Source organism: Antechinus flavipes, chromosome 2 (genome assembly GCF_016432865.1).
Source record: "Antechinus flavipes isolate AdamAnt ecotype Samford, QLD, Australia chromosome 2, AdamAnt_v2, whole genome shotgun sequence".
Taxonomy (NCBI): Eukaryota; Metazoa; Chordata; class Mammalia; order Dasyuromorphia; family Dasyuridae; genus Antechinus; species Antechinus flavipes.
Genome location: NC_067399.1, coordinates 32,277,834 through 32,294,903, shown reverse-complemented (window position 1 = coordinate 32,294,903; position 17,070 = coordinate 32,277,834). Strand labels below are relative to the sequence as shown.

The following is a 17,070-nucleotide window of genomic DNA, read 5'->3' as shown; positions in this document are numbered from 1 at the left end:
TCACCTGTAAAATAAGGATAACAATTTTCATAGCAGCCATCCTCACAGGGCTAATCTGAGACTTAGAGGAGGTCATGGAACAGCTAGATGAAAGAGTGTACTGTATTATCCAAGAGTAGTAATAAGTAAATAGAACCTAGGACTTGGAATCAAGAAGAACTGAGTTCAAATTCTGTCCCAGACTCTTTCTAGCTGGGTGATTCCTTGTAAACACTTAACTTCTCTCAACCTTAGTTTTCTTATCTATAAAATGGGAATAATAATAGTACCTACCTCCCTGGGTAGTAATAAGAATAAAATGAGGTATTTGTAGAATGCCTTGCAAATCCTTAAGTGCTTTGTAAATGCCTATCATTATTAATGTAAAATTAATAAACAAAATATTTACTAAGTAACTAATAAAATACATGACATAATATTTACATTTTATATATATATATATGTTTCTTACATATTATAATTATTCAGTTTTCTTTTACTCATGTGACTTTCCATTACCCTTTTTAAGGCTTTCTTGACAAGGACACCAGAGTGGTTTGCCATTCCCTCTCCAGCTCATTTTATAGATGGGGAAACTGAGGCAAACAGAGTTAAATGACTTACCTAAGGTCACATAGCTAGTAATTGTCTAAGGCTAGATTTTAACTCAAGTCCTCCTGACTCCAGACCTGGCACTCTATCCATTGTGCAACCTAACTGTCCCATAATGTAATTATGTGAATAAAGATAAGTATATTATAAATAAAAAATATATTATATGTAAATATATATTATATATAATATATCAATAAAATCAATAAAATGAGTTCTGAAGGGACAATTACATTTTTTGCCTTTGTAGCCATAGTTCCTAAAACGTCTTTCTCTCTCTCTCTCTTTCTCTCTCTCTCTCTTTTTCTCTCTCTCATACATATACACACACACACACCACTTCCTGCTTGAGCCCTCCCTTCTAATTATTATAGAGTTCCTAATGAGGGAATTCCCTCCACCAAAGTAGGCAGTGAGCAATTCAGAGCCTTTTAGTATTTCAGGGGGATACAATGAGAAGCAGAATGACTTGTCTCAGATTATCAAAGCACAATGTGTTTGAATGGGACTTGGTACAAGTTGAGGAAGCCAAATGGTTATCGAAGAATCGTTGCTGCCCGTCACAGAGTCATATTTAAGAAATGTTTCTCGAATTAAATAATATATCTAAAGCACGTTGGAAGCTCTGGAGTATTACATCAAATTTGGTTATCATTTTTACTGTTGTTTTAGGTATGCCAACAGCTAGGTGGCAGCTTAACAAAATTTAAACGCAGATTTAACAACATCTACAAGAAGCTTCTGTCCCTTATGAACTTATAGTGAAAAGCACCAAGCTCTCCTAAGAGATAAAGAGCTATGATTTGGCAAAGGATGGGAATGAGGTATCCTGCTCCCCCTCCAAAAAGAGAACAGGGGAAGGGCCCTAAAGAGGTTACTGAGTTTCAAAAACTGGATTTGACACTACAGTGATAACCAATGTAACTAGGTTTCACTAGGACACCTAGGAACTTTAGTAAACTTGACATTAGAAAGAAATGACTTTGAAAACTGCCTCAGGCACTTGCTGGTTCCCTGACCATGGGCAAGTGGCTTAACCTCTTCCAGCCTCAGTTTCCCCCTCTGCAAAAGGAGAATAACAAGGATAGCTCCTCTCGAAGGTGGATATATGTATCAGATGACATGATAAATGTAAAGTGCTTTGTAAACCTCAGTGCTTTATGAATGTTAGTTGTTCTTATTTCTTTTTTTAATTTATTTTTTAATATACATTGTTTTATGAATCATGCTGGGGAAGAAAAATCAAAGCAAAAGGGTCTCCAAAAAAATTTCTCCATGGGAGAGATAAAAAAAAAAACAGATAAAAGAATAAATAAAATATAGTGTGGGTTGAGTTACATTCAGCCTTCAGTTATTTTTCTGGATGCAGATGGCATTTTCTATCCAAAATCTATTGGGATTGCTTTCGATTACAAGAACTGTTAAGAAGAGCTGAGTTTTTCATCATTGATTATCGCACACTATTGGTGTTATTGTGTACAAAAGTATTCCTGGTTTTGCTTGTTTTGTTCAGCATCAGTTCATGTAAATCTTTCCAGATTTTTCCAAAATCAGCTTGTTCATTTTTTTATAGAACAATAACATATTATTACCTTCATGTACCACAATTTGTTTAGCCATTGCCCAATTGGTGGGCATCCATTCATTTTCCATTTCTTTGCTACCACAAAAAGAGCTGCTACAAACATTTCTGCACATGTGGGTCCTTTCCCCTCCTTTATTATTTCCTTGGGATACAGAACCAGTAATGATACTGCTGGGTCAAAGGGAATGCGCAATTTTATAGCCCTCTGGGCCTAGTTCCAAATTGCTCTCCTGGATGGTTGGGTTATTTCACAATTCCACCAACAATATATTAATGTCCCAGTTTTCCCACATCCCCTCCAATATTCGTCATTATCTTTTCCTGTCATCTTAGCCAATCTGGGAAGTGTGTGGCGGTATCTCAGAGTTGTTGTTGTTCTTATTTCTTAATAATCATTTGCCTTCTTGGTTCCTTTGATTTGGGATCCTGGTAACCTCTCCTTTATGATCCCTTCTCCTCAGTTTTATATATATGGGTTTTTACAATCTGGCCCTCACATACCTTTTCAGCCTTATTACCCATCACTCTCCCACTCACTCACTCTTAGTGTTGAAGTAGACTGGCCTTCTTCTTCCTCTTCCTCAGATTCATTACTCCACCTCCCCTCTCTGTGCCTTTATACATGCTGTTCCCCATGTCTGGAATCCTCTTCCTCCTAATTCCATCTCTTACTGTTCTTAATCCCCAGTTTCCTTTGTGCCATGTTCTACATGAAATCTTTCTTCATTACTCATCTTTCCCCCAAAAGTGTCTTCCTCCCCAAAATTATCTTGACTAACTTTAATACACCTACTGATGCTAAATTCCCACTCAATTTCATGTCCCTCTTAAATTCAATGACTTTGTAATTTCTCCTTAACTCCACTGAGGGATGACCGGTCAGTTTGTTCAGTCATTTCAGTTCCTGGCAAAGTTACCAGAATGATTTGTCATTATCCTCTATAGCTCATTTTACAAATGGGAAAACTGCAAACAGAATGAAACAACCTGCCCAAAGTCACATAGCTAATAAGTACCTGAGACTAAATTTGAACTCAGGAAGATGAGAATTCCTGACTCCAGGCCAAGTGCTTTATTCACTATGGCACCACCTAGTCGGCTACCTAAGATATCACCACCACATACCAGTGTCATTTCCTTAATCAGAAAATGACGTTTCCCTATCTGACCATAATCTATCACCCTCTCTCTTCTGGTCTCTCATCCCTCCTAATCCCAGCATTCACTCTCATGGGGACTCTCAAATCTATCCTCTCCTCGGTATATTCTCAGGACATTACCCCTTCTCTTTCTTTATTTTCCCTCTCTTCCTCTGCTGGTCTAGACACAGCAATTCTGCCCATCAAGGCCTACATCACTTCATAAACCCTTAATCCCAGCCTCTCCTGTCTTGGTCAATAGGTAACAAACCTGATTATTCTCTAATCTTCAATCCTTTATCTTTGCCCTCCAAAATGTCAAACTATTTCCCAATGCCTTAAATATATTTAAATAAATATAATAAATATTATTATATAAATAAATATATTTATCTTAAGTTATTATACTATATTCTTCATTATATTCTTCCTATATAGCTTTCTCGCTCAAAGTTCTAGGAAAATTTTTTTCTATACTTGCTACTTTCTTTCATGTCACCCATTGTTCAACCCTCTGCAAGCTGGTTTCCAACACCATCATTCAGCTGAAATTGCTCTTCAGAGTCACCAAAGTTCTCAACATCAGATCTGATGGTTTTCCTCAGGTCTCATCCTTCTTGACTTAGCTCTACATTTGAAACTTGAGACTTTTCTCTTGCTGGGCATTCTCTTTCCCTTGGGTTTTCCAGACACTACTTTCTCTTTCTTCTTCTACTCAACTAAGCACTTTTTTTCATTCTCATTAGAAAATACATCCATTTCATGCCTTATAACTGTGGTTATTCCCCAGGGGGACTGTCCTGAGCCCTCTCTTGGTGACCTTATCAGCCCTCATCTCTGCAGACAATTCTATTAACCCCAGTTTTTACCATGAACTTCAGCCCCAGATCATTAATTGACTAGTGGACGTTTCAAAGTGAATATTCTAGAAACACCTTTAAAAACCTTTTAAAAAATAAGTATTTTTTTTCTCCTTCTCACCCTTAATTGCAAGGAAAAAAAACTTCAAAATAGCTACCTAATACTCCTTATATTGGAAATTGAACTCATAATCTTCACTCTTATATTGATCCCTTTTCTTAATTCGCCCATTTCTGCTGAAGGCTCCATCACTTCTTCAGTCATTCAGATTCTTAGGCTTAGCTTTAGCTTAGAATTCTCATTTTCTTTTACCCCAGAAACCTCATCATTTGCCAAAGCTTGCTGTCTCTACTTTCCGAACATATTTTGCATCAATTCTTTCTCCTCACAAAGCTCCCAAGTGACTTGGGGCCCTCATCACTTCTAAACCAGATTTCAGCAATGTCCTCATTGGTCTGTCTGCCTCAATCCACTCACCAATCCGGTCCATCCTATAGAACACTGCAAAAGGGATTCTTCTTAGGTCCTGTCAGCCCCTCTACTCAATCGGTTTCAATGGCTCCCGATTGCCTCTCGAGTAAAACAAAACCCTCTGGTTATTTTTAAATGTCCCATCTGGCATTTTTAGCCTGACTATATAATTCAGCCCTCGGCACTGTGCAATCCAGTCAATTTGACCTTCTCTTTACTTCTTGTAAAAGATTCTCCATCTCTTACCTCAGTGATTTTGCATGGGCCATCACTCCTAGAGTGTATTCTAGCTCACCTTCCACCTAATATAGACCTTCAGACTCATCATAAAGACCATTTTCTCTACAAGGCCTTGGGTGATCCCACCTGTTCGTGCTCCCTCCCAAATTTTGTTATCATTCAGTCATGTCTTAAAGTATTTGTGATCCCATTTGGGGTTTTCTTGGCAAAGATACAGGAGTGGTTCACCATTTCCTTTCCCAGCCCATTTTACAGATAACAAACAGGATTAAATAATTCACAGCCAATAAGTATCTGAGGTTCAAATTTCTTCAGGGATGCTAGATAGTGCTGGGTCTGAAGTCAAAAAGACTTATTTTCATGAATTCAAATCTGGTCTCACATACTTCCTAGCTGCCACGTAACCGCCTGTGCCTCAGTTTCCTCATCTGGAAAATGAGCTGGAGAAGGAAATGGCAAAATCTCAAGTATCTTTGCTAAAAAAAAAAAAACCCAAATGGGGTCATCAAGAATCAGACATGACTGAAAAATAACTGAATTACAACATTTATCCTCTTCATATTTATTTGCTATCGATTTGTCTTTCCTGCTATAATGTAAGCATCTTAAAAATAAGAATTGTTTTATGCTGGATTCCGTATTTGGTGCAGTTTCTGGGACACTGTTGGTACTTAATAAAAGTTGCTTGACTGAATACTAATTAAATTAGCCTCTAATAGTCTTTTACCAAGTTCTGCTACTTTTTCTTCAGACATGGAGTGATCTAAGGGAAAAACATAGCTGGGGATGATAGGTACAAGGTAAAGCGAGAACTCTTTGCTCCTTCACCTGGGTTTTCTACAGAACGGGACAATATGGATATTCTCATGAGTTACAGGTCACCCTTTCCCAGAAGTAGATCCAGAAGTGAGGGCTGGAAACTCCACCAAGTCCTAGCTCTTATTTCACAAAGCTTTGTCTAGTTACTTTTGTACTTAATGATTTCTCATCTCTGAAAACCAATGATCCTTAGGATGTGGAAGCACCAATTTTAAGACTTTGATTTTGCCATATTGTCCAAGACCACGAGAGGGCACTCATGTGATAGCTGATGTCACTCCTTCATTTGTTCAGTTTGGACCTGGGTCTAGGTTCACTATGGGGAAAGGAGAGCTCTGTAGCAATGTTGCCCATGTTATTTTTTCTCTGCATACCCTGTATGAGGTATTATACAGGATCACAGATTGAGACCAGGATAAGACTGTCCCGTCTTTCCCCTATATTTGAGCAATACAGAAATAGGAGGAGAGGTAAAGGGACTTGTCCAGTCTCAGACACTTCCTAGCTGTGGGACCCTGGGCAAGTCTTCCTCAGTTTCCTAACCTGTAAAATGAGCTAAAAAAGGAAATGGCAAACCACTGGAGTATCTTTGCCAAGAAAACCCCAAATGGGATCACAAAAAGGTAGACATAAAACCAAATCTATCTCTTTTAAGGTCCTTCCTGATGCCAAAGACACCAGCCTCTATCTCCCTTGCCACAATATTTCTCCATGAGGTAGTTAAATGCTATCTTAATACCCGTACTTTGTCTCTGTTAGCATAGAAACGAAGAAAACCCAAGAGGGGCAGGAAGTGAGGGGAACAGCTGTGGGTTTGTTATGAGTAATTTCAGGCTTTACATTTATCCCTATCAAATTTCATCTTATTAAATTTAACCCCAAATTCTTGACCATTAAGACTCTTCCTGCTCCTTCTCCCCAGTAGGGGGGTGGGCGAGGGTCTAGATTGGGCTGAGCTGGTCTTCTACTCTTTCATTCTGCATTTTAGTCTTTTCTCCATTCAAAAGAGAGAAGGAGTACACTCCTGGGTTCTGCCATGCTCATCTCTACCAACCCAAGTATGGAATTATCTTGTTATTTGGACCTTTGGTGATCTCTGTGGTTCGGGAGGGAAAGTCTCCCTCTCAAAGCAGATGTAAGTAACTGGGGTCTTAAGAGTTGAAAGGGACTTCAGAGAGCATACCATGTGAGCCATTCACTTTACTATGAGACAATAGAAGTACAGAGATTAGGGACATTTAGTCGCATGGCTGCTATGTATCCAAAGACAGTTCCATTTGACTAACTCCGATGTCCTTACATCAAGTTGAAATCTGCCTTTTTCACCCAGAGCTCCTCTTTTTCCCATTTTGGGGGACCAAGCAGAAAAAAGTCCCAAATGCCATTTCCTCAAATACTAAAACACAGCACTTTATACTCCAGAATGACAGAATTTTAGGGATCTTGTCCAACTCATACACGAAGAAATCTCTACCAGAACACACTCAACGAGTGGCTAGTTAACCATTCTTTGAAGACTCTACCTCCCAAGGTAGACAACATCACTTTTAGACAGTTCTAAGTAACAGGACGTTTCCCCTCCTGCCCAGCATGGAGTTTAACTCTGATGCAGTTCTAGCATTGCTCCCCATCAGTTCTGCCCTCAGGGTCCAAGAAAACAAGCTAAATCCTTTCTGATTCTGGGCATTTTCCCAGCACTCTCTTCTTCCTCCCCTTAGCTTTCTAACTACCCTGGTTTCCTTCAAGCCTCAGCTGAAGGCTCACTTTCTTCAAGGAGTCTGTCCCAGTCCTCCCTGATCTTAATACTCTGATACCCTAATCCTTCATACACTCTGAGATGATCAGTACATATCCTGTATAGAGCTTGCTTTTGCACAGTTGTCAGACTATTGTTTTCCCCCAGCATCTTGAGGATGGTCTTTTGCTTTTGTGTAGCCGACATTCAGCAACAGTTCAGTTTTATCTGACCCTTTATGACCACGGGACCATCCACACCGATGCCGTCTGTGGGATTCTTTTGGCAAAGATGAATGGCTCAAATGCTATGATATCTGAAGTCCATGGTAACTTACTATCTGACCATTTCCTTCTCCAGTGTCGGCAAACAGAAATAGAGGGACTCTCCAGGGTCACACGGCTAGTAAGTGTCTGAATCCAGATTTGAATTCAGGTCTTCTTGACTCCAGGACCAGTTCTCTATCTACACAGGTACCTAGCTATCTCCATGGTACATAGTAGGTGCTTAATAAATGCTTACTGACTGACTTCCTCCAAACAACAATCCATCAGATCTTTGAAGACAACTATCGTGTCTCTGCTGAGCCATCTTTTTCTATTCTCATTTCCTTGACCCAATCCTCAGATAATATGGACTCAAAGCCCTACCCCATCGTATCTGTCCTCCTATTTGGTCAGCCCTGCCCTAACTCACTGGGCTTACATCTATGTCCCTTTCTCCTTTCTCTGTGTGATGTATTTCCTAGATTTAACTTTTCAGGTTCAGTAAAGTAGGATTTTGAATTCTCCAGCTATAAAATTATTAAATGCCCAACATTTGCCTCTCCTTAGACCCATAAAGGGGAAATGGAGGGGTTTGTTATAGAAAAAACGGGCCTCGAGTGCTTTGGGCATAGTGGACTTACCAAGTGTGCAGGGGATGGTGACCTTGTGTCCTTCACTGTGGTGCTTGATGGGACATCGATGAGGGGCCATTTCATCTGCAGGTACTAAAAAGAGAACAAAAAACAGGTTAGAGAGAGAACTACATTGAGGAGACAGATGCCATGGTTCAGGGAGAACTCGTTTCCTGCCTCAGTCTCTTGGGAATTAAGGGCACACTGGGCTGAACTGCCCCGATCCCTAATTATGAATGGGCTATATTTTTTCCCCACCATTTTTGTGTCATCGCCATCACCATTACCATTACCCTTGCATACCTTATTTTCATTTTAGCTTGAATTACCACTTATTTCTTGATCTGATTTTCTATCCCTAAACATTTATCCAGGCCTTCAATAACTTGCATTTATCTAAGATGGAGTATTGGATTCAAATCCTTCTCCCATCCTACATCCTGTGACCAAAGGTTCAATTCTGTAATCCCTCTGGGATTCACTTTCCTTACCAATAAAATGGGGATAATAATACTACTAATAGCCACCTTACAGGGTTGTTCTGTTTTGTAAACCTTAAAGTAATGCTGTGTATTCGTGATCATTACTAGTCTGCCATCCTATTCTCCAAATCACATGGAAATGTTCTTTTCCATTTAGAGTAATGGGTAAATTAGGGTAAAATTCTCATTTTTTCATGTACTAATAGGAAATCAGAAATCTCAGATATGAACTAACCAATCAGCCTTGTGACCATCAGCAAATCACTTAGCTACTCCAGGTCCAAGTTTCCTTACAAATAAGGACAGTGGACTAGATGGGTTTGTAAGGATATTCAATCTCTATACTTCCATCATTTCAAAAGCTCTCATGCTGGGGTAGGAGGGTAGAGGGGTAAGCATGGGAATTAAGGAAATCATGGCGGCCTATTACTTAATGTCCAGAAATGGGAGAAAGGAACACTCTTGGGGTTTGGGGTTGTATGGAAGAAGAAGAGCGAGCCTAACAAAATTTGCATACAGTACTCTCACTCAAGCTCTATGACTTTGGGATAAGTGACTTCCTCTCTGGACCTCAGTTTTCTTATCTTTAAATGACCTAAAGAAGGTAATGGTAAACCAGTCCAGTATCTTTGCCAAGAAGACCCTAAATGGCGTCACAAAGAGTGAGACACCATTGACATGACTGAACATGTCATGTTCAGATTTTGCTGTTGGCAAAATTTCATTTTCCTCTTCCTCAAGCCCTCAGCTGCTCCCTTTTCTCCTACACTCAGAGCTGATTATTTAGTCTCTTACTTCACTGAGGATAATACAAATAATAAATAGTTAATATTTATATAACACTTCAAAATATGATCCGCTCAACAATCCTGTGAGGTAGGAGCAAGTACCATATCCATTTTATAGTCAAGTAAACTGAGATGAAATTACAGAATAAATATGACAGGGAGTTGATAATCAAGACAAGAAAGAAGATATTAAAAGAATAATCACATAGTTGTTTTTGAGGAATTCAAGTCAACTGCTCCAGATGAACTGTATTTTCCGGTGCTGAAAGAGCGGGCAGATGTGATTTTTGAGTTGCTATCATGATCTTAGAAAGGACATGGGGAACAGAAGCGCCAAAAGGTCACAGAAGGGTAAAAGGCCTGGTTTTGAAAGGGGAAAAGAAGAAAGCCTAAAAGAGTAGACTTGTAAACCTGATTTTGATTCCTGGGAAAATTCTACCATGGGACATTAAATCAATGGATGGTGAACACCTGGAAAGAATAGTGGTAATTATGGAGTCAGCTTGAGCCTTCACCCAGGACAGCTTCATATGTAATTCTGAGGTGCACTTTATGAATTTAATTCTGTCCTGTTGTCATTTATGACCTTCTTACATCCTCAGTTAGGAAACACAATCTGCAAGGGAGCAGGGACCATCATGGTTGAGTCAAAGATTGCTCTAGATTTGAATGTTGAGGTACTTGTGGGTCCTTCCCCCATCTCTAGAAAGGTCCCACTTTTGGGTGTGACAATGGTCAGTTGATTTATTCCATTGGACCTTGATTTCTTCATCTAGAAAATAGCCCAAAGGCAGGCTATAACATGTGGATATGCTAGAAAGAGCACTTTCTTTGGGGTCAGAGGATTTTCCTGCTTAATACCTAAATGGCCAAACCATTTCCTTTTTGCAGATCTCTGCTTGACCATCTACAAAATGATGACTCAGAAGATCCATTCCAGCTCTAAATCTATGATTTGAGTGTCACCTGGCACTCAATGTCTCCCAAGATGCCGAATTTCTCTCTTTTGTTCATTATCCCCACCTGGAATTGAACCAGGAAAATCTCTGAAAATATTCAGGATAGGCTCATACTTATGTGGTGGTAACAGGGTCCCCAGTTCTGAACAAAGCTACCAAATACACCCTAGATATTTCAGACCTTAGCAAATGTGTAAGACACAAAGAGCTCTCGAGATCCCAATAACAAATCTAGAAACACTTAAACTCTCAGGGAAGGAGAAAGAACTCAGAATTGCCATCAGAGCAAGCCTTTTGACATTTCAATGAAGCCTTGTTTTCCATAGTCCTATATAATCCCCCCCAGAACATCAGAACTCATTACTGGCTTAGACACGCAATTTCTTTCTAATATTCCCATGTTCTTCAATCAGAGATTGTTTTTTCAGTCAATAAATCTTGATTATGAGTCTACTACATGCCAGACACTTTCTAAACCTGGAGATATAAAAAAAAGTAAAAAATAGTTCTTATATTCAAGGAGCTTACCACTTAATGGAGGAGCTTGTAATCTAATGGGATTTGGGAACTTTTCATTTGGGGTTCCCTATGAGGCAGCTAGAAGGCTTGCTAGTGAATTCAAAATTCTACCTATTTAAGGCAGGAGTTGGGAGAGCAAAAACATTGCATCCGAGCTGCCCATTAGGGCCAAGTGGCTTTGTACAGGTAGTACGTCTTTCTACAGGAAATCAATCAGTGTTCTGGTTGCTATCACCTCTTGGGGCTGGACATGACCACTCTTGGGATTTTTCCTTCCAGACTAAATTTCAGCCAACATATGTCTATTTCTACCATGTGCTTCTGCTACAAGTCACCATCAACTATTCCTCCGGGGGAAGGAATGAGAGGAAACCACATGAAAATAACCCATCCCCAGAATTCAGTCTGCTCTCCTGCCTGCTGATCAGTCCTCTGAAGAGTGGAAATACAAACAAAGGAGGGAGTGAGATGTCTGGTTGCTTGCCTAAATCACTGACTTGCCCCTCTAACAAGTCTGTCCTGCAGAGTCTCAACCGGTCAATCATCTCGGAGGCTAGGCTGTTCCTGTCTCGGAAGGTGAATCTGTAAGGCCCCATTGTTCATGTCTACATTTCCACAGGAGGGCAAAGGATAGTAGATTTGCAGATGGAACTAGGAGGTATCTAGTTGTAAAATATCTGAAAAAGGGTGACCCAGACTCTACTCGAGGAGCTCCAAGATGTCCAATGTCCCCGTTTGGATAACTCTGCCGTTTTCCTGACGTAAAACCTAAGCCTTCTATTTCCCAGCTCTGCTTCTGAGACCAAACAGAGCAATGTGGATCCCTCTTTCTCCTAGCAGGTCTCTACATCTTCTCGTCTCCAGGCTGAAAAACCCCACTTCCTTCCACTGACCCTCACACGGCCTCAACTCCAGGATTATTAGTCTGAGGGCCTTTGGTCAGTGTCCAGTTTATCTCAAATGTACCCATTACTTAAGGATCTCATGATCCAGTTGCAGTCCCAACAACCTAAGTGAAAACTCCATGAAGTCAGGGATGATAATGATGATGGTAGTGTATGACTATCATAGCTAATGTTGATAATAGCACTTACTATGGACCAGACAGATCAGTGGACAGAGAACCAGGCCTGGAGTCAGGGAAACTAAACTTCCTGCATTCAAATTCTGGACTCAGCTATGTGACTGTGGCCAAGCCATTTAATTTTCTCATACGTAAAATGAGCTGGAGAAGGAAATGGCGACCACTACAGTGTCCTTACTAAGAAAACCCCCCAAAAGAGTCACAAAAAGTCAGATCCACCCGATCAACAAAAATGACCAGCACATTGTCATGTGCTAAGCATTTACAAACTCTACCTCATTTTGTTTTCATTGACAACCCTGGGAGGGAGAGGCTATTATTATCATTCCGATTTTAATAGATGAGAAGACTGAGGCTGGTTAGTGACTTGTCCAGGATCACACAGATAGTATTGGAGGTCAGATTTGAACTCAGGACTTGCCGAGTTCAGATATGCTCCTTTCCTTTCAGAGATCACAACGTAATTAAACCACCTGTTTCCCCAGTGTCCACTTTGTATAAAACAAGTACTTGGGAGTCCACGTGTCGGGTCAAGAAGATATGACTTGAAATACACTGTAGACACTAGAAATCATGAACACAGAGACATCCCATCATCCCTGGGAGACTCAATCTGCCACTTCTAAAATGAGACTAATGATTCCCGTAGTCCCAGCTCCCTCAGAGGATTGTTGTGAGCGTCCAAAGAGGAAACCTATAATAAAGCTCTTTGGAACTTTAAAACTACTACGGAAACAACGGCCATTATTCATACTAAGTCTCCGCTTTCGGATTGTCTGTCTTGTAGGGTTGTAAGAGGAGAGAGATCTGCAAACTGTAAAGTGCCATCTAAGCGGAGGAATCAGCACCAAGCTCTACAGTGAGTTCTTCCTGCCAACTGTGAGAACAGCCCAGAAAACAATACCAAGAGGGTGTTGGGGCTGGGGGAGGGGATGGCTAATTTGCTTCCAAGTGCTTTAGATTAACTCCAGTATTAAGTCTCACATATGGAGAGCCTAGGAGGGCCTCTCCTTTTCAAATCAATTTGGGCTTGTTTTGCACCCAGATGCCACGGTTCTTGGACAAAATGCGGGCTCTGTTCCAGGGTGTTTGGAGAGCAAGACCTCATGACACCGTTCCTGGGGCTTCCGGATCGAGAGCTGGAAAGGGACCTTGGTGGTCACCAGGGCCGCCTTATCTCATTCTGCAGGTGAGGAAACTGAGGTCCAGGGAAATGAAGTGACTTTTTAGCAATCACTAAATGAGAGACTTAAACTTGGAAGGGGCCATTCAGGATCAACTGCCTCATTTTATGGATGAGAAAACGGAGGCACGGGGTTTCAAGGGACTCGAATGATCAGAGACATAATTTGAACTCGGGTTTGCTGGCTCCAGACGCAGTGCTCTTTCTGCTATACCACCCTGCTGCTCTCACATCAGTGTGTCCAGTTCCACTTAAGGCAGTAGAGTTTTAAAGCCCAGCCCCTAGTCCGGGGTCCCCCTCGTTTTGCGGTTGCTCCCCATCTCCACGTAAACGGCCACTTGATTGGTCGCCCAGGTCCCGCCGCCTCAGGCACCCGAAGCACCGCTGGGGCTGTTCCGTGCGGGGTGACGTTCTTGGCTGGGGCAGCTCAGAACCCCGTCCTGTGGGATGGCAGCCGGGGAGAATGTGCAGCCGATTAACTGCAGCTGTGCCCTGGAATTTCCCCAACATACAAATCTTCGTGATGTAAAACAGCTGGGAGGAAATCCCAGCATGCCCCGGATAGCGGCAGAGCTGCCAGTAAGCTCAGAAGATTAACCCTCTGACTCCCAGAAGTTAGAAGTTTCCTCTCTCCCTCCCAGTGAGGCCGTGCTCCGTCTTGTACGAGGCTCCCCTTGCGGGGGGAGTGGCGGGGGACCTTGGGGTGGAGGGTCAGCAGATGGGAGAGGCCCGAGGAATTCCCACAATCCCCGTGCTCTCTCACCGGGGCCCTTTCAGGAACACGGCTCAAGCCAGAAGCAGGGAAATCGAGTCTCAAGTTACAGAGTCAACAGCAATTCCTCCAGGAGATACACATTCCAACCAGAAAGGAGGGTGAAGGAGGTGACTCCCCCTATGTCCCAGGTGAGCAGGGCTCCCCTCCTTCTGCCTCCTCAGATATAAAGTGCTTCAGCGAAACAGAACATGGTCACGCTCTGGCCTCTGTCCCTTTGTACCTCACTTTCCCTGCCAGGAAAATATTGGACTTTATCTTGGAGGCGCATTTGGGTTATTATAAAATTGTACTTCCTATGTTCTTTTCTGATCCAGGAAACTTCTTCCGCCAACTCGGCTGGGCAGTCAGTACCAATGAAATCGAGAGCCTGGGAGGGTCGAGATTTGGATGAGGAATAGCCCGGAGCTGGATTACCCTGAGAAAATCACACAGGTTCCGTGTCTGCAGAATGAGCCCTTTCCAGCTTTCGATCTAAAATCTTTATGATCTCCCGCTTGGGTACTGAGCGGAGAAGTGATTTGTTGAAGGACTTTATTAGAGACAGAATTTGGACTCTTGGGTAGCTAAAAGGATGCTGGATTTGGAACACGGAAGCTGTGTTCAGATCTCTGTTCTGCCACCTGCTGCCCAGGTGACCTGAGACCAACCAGCATGAACCTCAGTTTCCTCACCTGTTAAATGACGGGGCTGGGCCCTGACAAGTAGGATCCTACCGTCCCACAAATGCTCGTCCTTTGTTTTCAAAGGACACCGATGACACCATGGAACTACATCTCGACTTGCACCTGAATTGGGTTTAGGTGAGGCAGGGTTGTCCAGAGTCAGCCTCATTCTCTCTTTCAGGGTCATCGATGTCCACTGGCAAGCCAGAAGTCAGAGCAATGGCCTGGATGTGCTGGATGACCGTGGCCTCCGGCTTGTCTGACCAAGCCCTAAGTGCTCTACAAACTCTCCCTGAGTGGATTTGAATCATGAGCTTTTTTTTTTTTTCCTGAAGCGATTGGGGTTAAATGACTTGCCTAGGGTCACACAGAAAGCGTTAAGTGTCTGCGACCAGATTTGAACTCAGGTCCTCCTGACTTCAGGGCTGCTGCTCTATCAAACCATTAGCTTTTTAATCAACAGCCAAACATATTTACTGATTGTACCATAGAGACCCATAGGTTGGAGGGAGAGCTAGGTCTCAAGGTGGGAAGATCTGAATTCAAAGTCCAGCCTCAGACGCTTACTATCAATGACCCAGTCACATAACCTAAGCCTGCCTCAGTTTCCTCATCTGTAAAATTGGGATGATAATGATCTGAGGATCAAATGAGAGGCTTGTAAAGCACTTCGCCAACTTTGAAGTGCTCCATAAACACTAGCTACTGTCTACTTAAGATGATTATTACAACTGGCCCCATCATCTCTAGCTAGCTAGGCTGTCCTATAGGATACACAACTCGGCAAAGACTGTGGCTGAAGAGATGCTCACGGGGCAGGGAGTCTGTCGCCTTGTCCTTCCCAAGCATCCCTAATCCCAATCCTGTGCACCCAGAGCTCTGCCAGCCAGAGCAAGGGCATGAACATCCTGGCTCTCTGGCTTCTCATGGCAGACTCAGCCCCCTGGGGCTCAGAGCGGGGAGCCCTTTGAAAGAGGATCAAGGCTTTCTTTCCATTTAACGCGGGAACAAAATGGCTCTGTGTCTCCTTCTTAGGATTTTAAAAATATTCTATTGATGTTCTTTTATTGGGGGAAGGGGCTTCCCGCTCCTTACAACAGAAGCCCTGCCTTATAAAATGAAACCAGTCAGGACTATCCCAGCCCTCTGGCTGCATCCGAGAATCATGGACCTGGAGCCCCTCCCTGGAGAGGTGACTCCCGCAGCCCCCGGTCGCATAATATGAGGGACCGAGAGGCCACCGAACAACAAAATCAGCTCCCTGCCCGGCTTCATAATTGTGGAGACAATGAACTGCACCCGGAGCCAGGGACATTGTTGAAAGGAAAACAAAACCGACTATTCTTGTCTCATCAAAAGAGGCTATTTTAGAACCCTCAGCAGTGCATTCCCTCCAGCGGCTCAACGTGGGGGCAGGAGCACCCAGAGGACCTTCCGAGCAGAGCTGTAGAGCCAGCCAGCCAGGGGAACCGTCTTACTTTACAAAAAGGGAAACTGAGGCCCAGGGAGGATAAATGGGGAAAAGTCTCACAAAGAAGGTTTGAATTGAACTCAAGTTAAAAGGGGGATTACATGCATGTCACTTGGTATTTGTTTACCTCTTGTATTTATTCACCATCCCCACCAAACCGATGTAAGGGCCTTGTGGGCAGGGGTATTTATGAGTTTACATTTGTAATCCCTGGGCTTTGGGTCGGGCCTAGAATACAGCAGGAAATTAAGAGTCAGCTAGTCAATGATCGGAGGTCAACTATTAATTAATTATCCATCATCCTCTTGGTCCAGGACCTCATTACTTCTCCTCAGTCTCCAGTCTCCTCCTAAATCTCATAGTACACAGGTCTGGAATCATCAAACCTGGCCTCAGACACTTCCTAGCTGTGTGGCCCCAAGGAGTCCCTTAACCCTGTTTGCCTCAGTTTACTCCTCTGTAAAATGAGCTGGAAAAGCAAAAGGCAATCACTCTGGTATCTTTGCCAAGGGAACCCAAAAGGATCATGAAATGACCGAACAGGAACAAGCCCTCCAGCCTCCGGCCTCCCCACCCAGATTGCTGCCAAAGCAATGTTCCTATAAAATAGCATCCGCTGGACTTCATGCCCTTTCTCAAGAAGCTTCGAGGGCTCCCTCTTGCCTCGCTGTTTTCCTGGTGCAGTTCAGACACCGCCAGACTTTTAGGAACCCCTAACTGCTACCCTCATCCTGACTACCCTCATTTATTCTGCGTAGATTATATACTGTTTATCCATGGTGTCTGCCCTGATAAAATGTAACCGTTG

At 42.6% G+C, this 17,070-nt stretch overlaps 1 protein-coding gene across 1 annotated transcript in view; it reads right to left on the bottom strand.

Moving 5' to 3' along the window:
- TCF7L1 (transcription factor 7 like 1) overlaps positions 1-17,070 on the bottom strand; it is a 213,786-nt gene that overhangs the window by 20,974 nt on the left and 175,742 nt on the right. The window contains exon 4 of the mRNA XM_051974348.1: positions 8,349-8,432. Coding sequence (XP_051830308.1) covers positions 8,349-8,432 — 84 coding nt within the window. The remainder of the gene's footprint in view (positions 1-8,348; positions 8,433-17,070) is intronic.